At 45.3% G+C, this 9584-nt stretch overlaps 1 protein-coding gene across 3 annotated transcripts; it reads right to left on the bottom strand.

Annotated features, from left to right (window-relative positions):
* Positions 1-2659: 2659 nt before the first annotated feature.
* Positions 2660-9290, bottom strand: LOC100275401 (uncharacterized). Of its 3 annotated transcripts, XM_023300478.2 has the most exons (11): positions 8781-9290; positions 8443-8646; positions 8270-8327; positions 8029-8091; positions 5645-5720; positions 5176-5291; positions 4159-4248; positions 3946-4077; positions 3440-3619; positions 3147-3208; positions 2670-3065 (listed from the first exon to the last, which is right to left on the bottom strand). In XM_023300478.2, exons 1-9 carry the CDS (start codon positions 9155-9157, stop codon positions 3491-3493), a joined length of 1245 nt encoding a protein of 414 aa, XP_023156246.1. In that variant the 5' UTR covers positions 9158-9290; the 3' UTR covers positions 2670-3065; positions 3147-3208; positions 3440-3490. The 3 variants fall into 3 exon arrangements, with proteins under 3 accessions (NP_001337082.1, XP_023156246.1, XP_023156247.1); NM_001350153.2 differs by having other exon boundaries at positions 2660-3208; positions 8781-9251; XM_023300479.2 differs by lacking the exon at positions 4159-4248 and having other exon boundaries at positions 2670-3208.
* Between the last annotated feature and the right edge of the window lie 294 nt (positions 9291-9584).

Below are 9584 nucleotides of genomic sequence, written 5' to 3'. Positions count from 1 at the left end.
ATAACCTCCAAAACAGCTTCTCTCCATCTAAATAGTAATTTGAAGCTGTCCTCCCATGTTCCATACAACTCTCTAAGGGCCTTCTCTTTACCTTTCCACACTGTATCATAAGAAATTGTGCAATTGTGCTGCTCTTGCAAGGTATTTTGCAATTCTTTAGCTCCCATATGTGGTTTCTTCGTTAGGAATGGCAGTGCTAGGGATGCAACCCATGAGCTGGTGGGTGTTGTTGTTTTTCAACGACCACTAGAAGTGCATGTGTGCTGATCCACGATAACTGTAACATGCACACAATAAAAAATTCATTGTGACTTTCCCTAATTTCATTCATGATCCAAAGTAGAAACAATGTGTGATACAACATTACTCACAACGACTGTGGGAGGCCCGGCATTTTGTAGCCTTGCATTGATTCTCCATGGACAATCACCTCCTTTGCAATAAGCTCGATATCTGAAAGGTGAGCTTGACTCAATCCCTAACTCAAACTCATTATTAATCTCATACTGCCTGATAGCCAGTCTGAATTCTTTCATATCCTTGTACAAACTACCAATCTTCATTATTGGATTAGATCTGTTGCAAACAAATACCCTTTCTTGTGGTATGCAATCAGTGCAGGGCAATGCAGCAGTTTCATCATCAAATTCATCGCTTTGGCGGACACCAAATGGTCTGCTGGTAAAAGCATCTTGCCTTTCAGTAGTTTCACGTTCATCTTCAGCTAACAATCCTAACCGATCATACATCACTGACTCAGAGGCAGTTTCTTGTTCTCCTTCTTCCTCCCATCTATCATCAATCTGTATTGCCCCCCAATCAATTTCTAAAACCTGAAAACATCTAATTAAGACAGCTATGAAGTACTCGGCGCAGGTGCATCATAAAATAAACCGCTGGATATTTGAATCAAACCTCCATTCTATGTTAATCCCCTAACAGAAAATCTTGGGGATCCGACAAATCCGAGCTCCTAACAGGTAGATCCACTCTTTCCACAAGAGAAACCATGGGGAGGCAAGGAAGGGGTGGCTCACTTTCATCGCTGGGAGATGAATCCGGGGAGTGGGCGCAGTTTTCTACCTCCATGCAGACGGGTCGTGAAGGGAACACTAAGCTTGAGATAGCTCTCTTCCGAGGAAGGCGTGGCAGACGGCGGCGCGGGCTGTAGGTGGCAGGCGGAGGTCCGAGGAAGGCGTGGCAGACGGCGGCGCGGGCACCTGGTGGCAGGCGGCAGCGCGGGCATCTGGTGGCAGACGGCGGCGCGCTCTGTTTTCTTGTTCTCTCGCGCGGCTAGGGGAGTACTCCGGCTAGGGGTAGATTAGTACGAAGGGGTACACAACCTTCATCAAGAGCAAGAAAACAGACGTTAACAGAGCGTGGGAGATTAACAGTCCCAATCTGGCGTGGCTGTGAGCTCCATAATACCAAAATGGCGATGCGCAGCTGTGGAGTAATATAGTGGCGAAGCCGCGCGACGAGAATGTTACAAACTCACTTAGGTGTCTCTTGCTATCTTTACAATAGAATGAGAATTAGAAGAGGAGGAAGAAAGCACGATCAAGAAAATCAAGCCAAAAGAGCAACAAGAAACTCACAATGTCACACTCTCTTGAGTCTCTCCAAAGCACTAATCACTAATGATCTTCAAACACAATTATGGAACTTAGAGAGGACTTTGATGCTTTGAGTGTGGATGGAGTGAAGTTTTGCTCTTTGCAATGAATGTGAGTGTTGGAAGCTTGGGGTGCCACTGAAGGGGGTGGTTGAGGTGGTATTTATAGCCCTCAACCACCACATAGTTGTTGCCTCTTCTTAGCCACTTGCAGACTGTCCGCGAGCTGAGTCCGGACAGTCCACACCTGTAGGATCAACGATTGGATTGCAACGATCAGTTATAATGGCTATATCAACGACTATAATCGCATTTAATGTGTTGTCAGACGTCAGATAAATTCTGATGCGGACAGTCCAGACGTGCCTCAAGATGGTCCGTATGGATGCTATAATTCATTTTACCGAACTTGGCACCTTTGGGTTGGAGAGATCTTCAAAGGGCGGACGATCTGCACATGAGGCCGGACGGTCCGTGCAGAGTGCCAGACAGTTTTCAATTATCTTTCGGACAGTTCATAGTAGGAATGTGCATTTGATATAGTTCATGTCCGAATTCATTGTGAGGAACAAGGACCAACGGGGATGAAGATGATTTTATCCCCGTTAAGCTAAACGGGGCGGGGACGATGGCTAATCCTGGTCCCGCCCCATTGCCATCTCTAAGTGTTATCTACATTGTCGCGCCCGCTATTTTTCAGGGTCCGCTGAAGAGAGTATAAGATGCTATCGTTCTCGCAAAACGTAGTAGTTTTAGTTTAGTCCTTTTGTTCTATTCTAGTGTGACCGCCTTGCAAAAGAAAGCGTTGGATTCTGAATATTTCATAGGACGTGCCACCGGGGGTACCAACAATCCCAGGCTCCCATCATATCCTGAACTAGCCTGATTTGCCTGGAGATTTGGTTAGTGGTCCCATTTGTTGCAGAGGTTACGTACTGCAGTGATGCTGTTGAAAGAAAGTCCCAAGCCTATTACATTTGTTAACCTCGTGTAATACTAATTCCTGAAGCATACGGGTTGTTCTACTTGCACGCCCTTGCAAGAACTGTAAGCGTCAGCGAAATCAATCAGTTCTCAGGTCAGCAGCATCCAGGCCTTCTTGCAACAGACATGCACGATACAGAAACAACTGCCAGCACACCAACGAAATACCTCCAAACCGTCCAAATGTATTTGAGCTATACGCCTATAACGTGGAATTACAATGTGGCAATATAAAACATTCCCAGATTTCCTATCGCACGCCTTTACTTTCGCCAGCCTGCAGAAACCCCCATTGGGCTGTCTGCGTGCAACAGATTTGGCCAACTTAACCTTGCTGGCACCGTACCTCAAACAGGATCGAGCTGCTTGGACTTTTGGGTTCGATGCTTTTTATAGCTTGCAACTACGATCCAAGTAAGGCCCCAAACCACCAATCTTGATCAGATATTTGTAGTACGGCTAGGGCCTGCGGGTGAGCATGACCAGCTCAGCACAGCCCAAAAATGCACTGCTCTTATGTGCCATACATAATACATTGTATCCTTACATCTCATTACAATAGTGGACTGCTTCAACAAAATGGGAAGTTGAGACCTGATGAAGGCATTCCTGATGTATGTGAATAAGTCGATGTTAGTTTGATGTAAACAAAACTGTAAAAGTCACTGCACATAGATTTCTCCAAGGTTTAACGTAGGTAAAAGCAATTTCCAAGACAACTGGATGAGTGATGCGACTGGTTTGTCCCAGATGTATTCACCAAGCAAATTAACAAAACTTTGGATTTTGTAACTGTAAATTGGATCAACAATTATGAACTCGTGCATTAGTAGTACATACCTTTGTAAGAAGAACTCCAAACTTCAACAGATGTATTGAATAACTCAAAATTTAAAGGGATGTAAACCAATCAGCAATTGTTCTTGAGAGGACTCTTGTTTCACTAAGAGCCAATGATTTCAATCCTTGTGCAATGGCATCTGCTGGAGTGTATTCTGAACCAACTTGCCATTTGACATCCTGCAATACAACAAAGCTGAGTGCCTGACAACACAGTTGAAACATACGAAGAACAATTTCTTGATCGGTAAACAAGATAAGAGCACTATATTCTCCTTAGTGTGAAACAGTGATTTCGAACATGCTAAATGGTGGTGGAACCCTAAAATAATATCAGCTTGTTTACTTCCATTCTAGTGCTGTCAAGTAGAGACTAGAGGCTTATTATTGGTGGTGAGTGAAACAAGGTGATGCACATGCACATCACATATTCACATATGTTTCAGAATTCATTTAAGTACCCATTGTTTCCATACAATGTGTGAATAAAAAGTATGACAAGTTACCTGTATACATGGAGTTAGATGTGTTCCTGACAGTATGACCTTCTTTATTTGTCCACCGATTGAATCAACGCGGGGTCTCAGGACATCTTCAACTATGTCTGTATCATCAATAGCATCTACAGTGAATTTGACCTACGAGACCAAAAAAAATTAACACTAAACCAGAGCAGCTAGAGGTTGGATTGTATCAGATAGATGCAAGTTTGTCAGTACCAATAATGTATTGGGTACACTGTAGGAATTCTTGCAGAATTCACGGTTTTCAGGTGGTGTTGGTTTAAATTCAGACACACCTTCTGAAACCTGCAAATAGTACAGGAAACAGCTACCATCATGACACAGATGCTGTTATGGTCGCTAGATCGGTGAGGGATTTGAGAAGGGTATCAATGGGCAGGAACGTCGGCCGGGGGCCTCTGCCCACGGCCGAGCAAGATGAGGGTTTCTCCCTTCTAATTCTTGCCTACTTTATTTCTCATCCATTGATTACATAAATAAGCCAGTTGGCCGCCCCTATCTAGCTAGAGATCCTTATCTCCTTAAAACTCTCCTAAAAACTCTCAACAAACTAACTGATAACCTTCCTAGATAATCTCAACTAATCTCCTAAATAATCTCAACTAATCTTCTAATCTTATCTCTAACTATCCTTATCTAATCTCCCTTGGAGGGCCCATGGTTGTTGCTACCATAGCCCCTCCATGGGCCTCCTTAGGCCCTGACACCAGATGTTATGGTCGCTAGATCGGTGACGGATTTGAGAGGGGTATCAATGGGCAGGAACGTCGGCCGGGGGCCTCTGCCCACGGCCGAGCAAGAGGAGGGTTTCTCCCTTCTAATTCTTGCCTACTTTATTTCTCATCCATTGATTACATAAATAGGCCAGTTGGCCGCCCCTATCTAGCTAGAGATCCTTATCTCCTAAAAACTCTCAACAAACTAACTGATAACCTTCCTAGATAATCTCAACTAATCTCTTAAATAATCTCAACTAATCTTCTAATCTTATCTCTAACTATCCTTATCTAATCTCCCTTGGAGGGCCCATGGTTGTTGCTACCATAGCCCCTCTATGGGTCTCCTTAGGCCCTGACAGATGCACTGAAACCTGAAGATCACTAGAAGTCTAACACAGGGCATGGATGTACTGAAGATAGTTGAATGAAAAAAATAGACAGGCTTTTCTATCTAAAATAAATACCAATAGACGAGCATAAGTTTATACGATACCTGGTTCATTACTGATGGTAACTGATCAATAAATTTGCTCAGAGATACCGTAGCTTCTTGATCATACTCACGTAAAAGACCTCCAGCTAAATCAAATAGAGCTTTCCATGCATATCCTAAAGTCATGGAATCATATCTTTTTAAAACAGTACATGAAGCATGTCAAGCAAAAGTTCATACCCTTGATTCGTTCTTTCATTTTACAAATGTCATCAGACAACAGTGCACACTTTTACGTGTGGCAGCAGCAGCATGATATCATGAAGCACTGAACTACAAAAGCTAAGATCTATAACTAAGAGCAAACTATCAACACTAGACAGGGTGATCAGGTTGTTTTCTCAATGGATCCATAAAGGAAAGCTTGTGATAAAGCATTAGTTTGTTATGGATCTTTAAGCCTAAACAAATTTATTAAATAGATAAATGACAGATAACATGAGAACCTAAGTTGTAACCCAACAATCACCTGATGCATTTCTGGCCATCGAGTAAACAGGCGAGGCCTCCATCATAGGCATCAGTTGCCTAAAAAGGGGCCCTATCTGCATAAAACAAATATACTATTAAGACAGTGTAACTTCCAAAGGCCAGTAGGAAAGCACAATTAGACCAAAATCAGCTTTAAACACAAATTGTTTGTTGGATGCTTAGAAAAGAAGTATTATTCTGTTTTCCCTTTTTGGCTGATAGTGGCCCTCTTATCGATTAGATGTTGGCTTGAGTATTGGTGCCACTGCCACTTTAATCTGGACTGATAGATGTCTGTATTGGAAAAGATAGGCGTCTAGGCGGTGGTCCAACGCCTTATCTTGCCTTATCGCCTAAGAACCATGCCAGCAGCACCCGCCAAGCACCATATTCTGGCCTCCTCCTTAATGTCCTGAATGACTTTAGATACACTTGGGGGCACCCCATCAAAGACACAAGCATTTCGATGTTTCCAAATCCTCCAAGAAGAAAGCGCCACCAGCGAGTTAAAGCCTTTTTTCTTCTCCTTACAAACTCTTGCTTCAGCTGCTTTCCACCAATCTTGGAATACTTCATCAGCAATCCCAGGAGTGAGGAGTTGGAGGCCACTCAAACCCAGGATGGAAAAAACACACTTGTCAAGCAACAACACAAGCCACTAGGAGATGTTGCACTGTTTCCTTTTCCTGGTCACATAGGGGGCAGTACTCCGGATGATCCAAACCATGCCTTGCAAGACGGTCCGCTGTCCAACATCGGCTTAAAGAAGCCAACCAGAGGAAAATAATTGCACCTAGGAGGCGCCCAACATTTCCATATACGTTTTGTCGGATCAAAACTGGTAGCACCCACTAACAATCTGTCATAAGCAGATTTAGCAGAATAAACACCAGAAGCCGAGGGGGTCCAAATATGTTGATCATCTACTTCAGGGGAGAGATGCACCCCTTGCAGAATATCCCACAACCTGAAATAGTCATAGAATCCTTGTTGGGTCAGATCATCCCTTATATCAGCTGACCATTGGAGGTTAACTAAAGCTTCTTGTACAGTCCTCTTCTTGCGTGATCTAAAAGATACTGCTGAAACTAAATCCGGGGCCAAATCGGATAAAGTTTTCCCTTGCAGCCAAAAATCAACTCAAAAAAGAGTATTTTTTCATTGCCCACCACAGATTGGATGGAGATTGCAAATAAGGCTGTTGCACTAGAATGAACTGCATACCAAGACCTACCCAAGGACGACCTGGTTGAGTCTTTTGCAACCACAACCATCTCATGTTTAACACCCAATTGCCCATCCCAATGTTTCAATATTGTAGATGCCAAGACCCCCAAGATCATAGGGCCTACACACTCTCTGCCATCCAACCAAGCAGTGGCCTCCTTTTATATCCTTTCTCCCTTTCCACAAAAAAACTCGCCTAATTTTATCGATTGCCTTGATCACCCACTTGGGGCACTGGATAGATATGATGTGATAGATGGGGATAGCCATAAGAACTGATTTGACCAAGGTAGCCCTGCCTGCAGGGTGGATGAGGGCAGCTTTCCAACCCGGAAGACAGTCTGCAATTTTGTCTAGTAGAAAGAATAAGACAAATTTGGAGAGCTTCCTGATGGACAGCGACATACCCAAATATTTGCAAGGAAACTGAACCACATCACAAGGTAGAACCTGCTGGACAACCTCAATTTCATGTGCCTCACATCTAACTGGGGTAATGGAACTCTTATATTTGTCACCAGACCAGAAGCCACTCCAAAAGTTCTGAGGAGGTTTTTCAGGAACAATTGTGTGCTCAATGGAGAAATTTCAGCTATCGAGAGATGCAGGGGCGCCTGGGCACTTTCGGTGGTGTTAGGGGCTTGGTGCGCTCTGTTGTTGGATTGATTACAATGTTACTGTAACGCGTTTGAAAACTTGATGTTAGTGTTTGTGTAGTTTGGATGAGTGCCATGTGTTTTTATTGGTTGTTTTTTGTTTGGACCTCTCTCTCTCTCTTCTTAATGCAATGATGTGATGTCCTCCTACACGTTTGAGAGAAAAAGAAGGGCATCAAATTTTAGATACTCAACTGTTCACTACTCACACAAACACAACCACAGACTGGCACTCAGTTAGCCTACAGTACTAACTAGCAAGAAGAGTTGAACCACAACTTGTATCCCAACAAACTAATTTTAGGTCGAGTTTTGGTCTAGTCAAAAGTTAATTAGAAGTTCAGTATCAATTCCTCTCCTGTTCCATATATAAGTGTACTCATTTCTACGCTTGCTAATCAGCATCTGCAACTTGCTACTCTTATGCAGGGAAACATTAATGTGAAACAGAAAAATGCACACCCATTAAGCATAAGGTAATGAAGCCCAGACTAAATACCTGTTCAAAGTAAGGCACAGCCTCCGATGCCGGCCTATTGTTGAATGAGACAATGGCATTAGCCTAAAACGAGAACCCAACATAGAAATAAGATCAAAAGCACTTGGCGATCAGAATTATTATATGAGATTATATGAAATTTTAAATAATACAAAGCTTCTTTTTTGATTCATTATACTGAAACATTAAAACAAACTGAAACTTTGCAGACAGATTTTTCATCAACAAAACATCAGCGGACCTCTGGTATCCTTTCTGAGAAGTAGCTTCCCACTAGCAGCTGAAGCAGTGCCCCGTTGCTGCAAACCATGACAACAGAACAATTAAATGAACACATCAACAAACCAGAGCTCGAGGCTTCCTCCGAGTCAAATCATCGAACAAGTAGCGTGCGACAGCCCTCGATGAAATCACCTGTGGCCAACAGAGTAGAGCGGGAGCTCCGCGATGTCCAGGGCGCTGAGGCCGGCCTCCGGGAGCCCCGACGCGAGCAGCGCGTCGTAGCAGGCATGGAAACTCTGGAATACCTCCCGCGCGGCGGCCTCGTGGTCGAAGGTGACGTTGTATGGTACGCACACGACCACAAAGCCCTCCAGCGCCAGGAGCTCCAGCAGGTAGCTGCGAGCAAGTGAGCAACCAACCGCGCGATGAGCCAAGCGCACCAGTCACCAGTGCGGGTCCAACGGAACCGAATGAAACCCATTGTAGCCGACCGCCGGAACGGAATGGAACTCACGCGCTAACAAAGTTACCCGTAGGTGACCTCGGGGACGGCGCCGATGAAGGCGCCGCCGAGGAACTTGATGACCGCCAGCGGGCGTCGACCGCGCGGGGGCGGGAAGATGAGGCAAGAGTGCTCCCGCATGTACGGCTTCCTCATCGGTGGCGCCATCCTGGGACTGGGAGCCCCGAGCATGGCCAGCGATCCATCGGGGCTGAGCGACGCGCGGCAGGGGAAGAATCTTCTCGATGGTGTGGCCCGGGGGAAATGTGCACATGAGCACCATACCCCTTTGAGCACCAGATACGTTCCCGTGGCGGGGTTGGCGCGGCCACGGGTAGCAAGGGGCCGTGGGTTCGCGGCGCGATAGGCGGCCGGTGCGGAGCAGAAGAGGTGAGCCGCCGCCATGGAAGATAGCAGGTGAAGCACGGTGAGCCGGTGAAGTGAGGCGGGCAACTGAAACAAACAATCGAACACGAGCTGACGATTTGGCCACGAGGCCTGCGTCGTGGCCGGGCGTTTCTTGGTTTCTGACTTTCTGCCTGGAGTTTGTGGCCGTCCGTCTTGTCCTGTGCCTGTCGGCCCAAAGCACATAATTTTTGGCACGACTCAGATTTGGCATGGTCCAACTTAATTGTAAGTCTGAGCCGAAAAGCACATAATTTTTGTCACGACCCAGATCTGGCACGGCCCAACCTCATTGTAGGCCTGAGCCGGCACGGCCCAATATGTGGGCCGTGTCTGGGCCTCAAGTCAAGCCCATGGGCCAGCCTGGCACGACCCATTTAACTAAGGCACATCGAGACCCACTAAATATAGACTCAGTATTTAACTA

This window comes from Zea mays, chromosome 7, assembly GCF_902167145.1.
Source record: "Zea mays cultivar B73 chromosome 7, Zm-B73-REFERENCE-NAM-5.0, whole genome shotgun sequence".
Lineage (NCBI taxonomy): Eukaryota > Viridiplantae > Streptophyta > Magnoliopsida > Poales > Poaceae > Zea > Zea mays.
The sequence above is the reverse complement of the archived record's forward strand: the minus strand, read 5'-3'. Positions and strand labels throughout refer to the sequence as shown.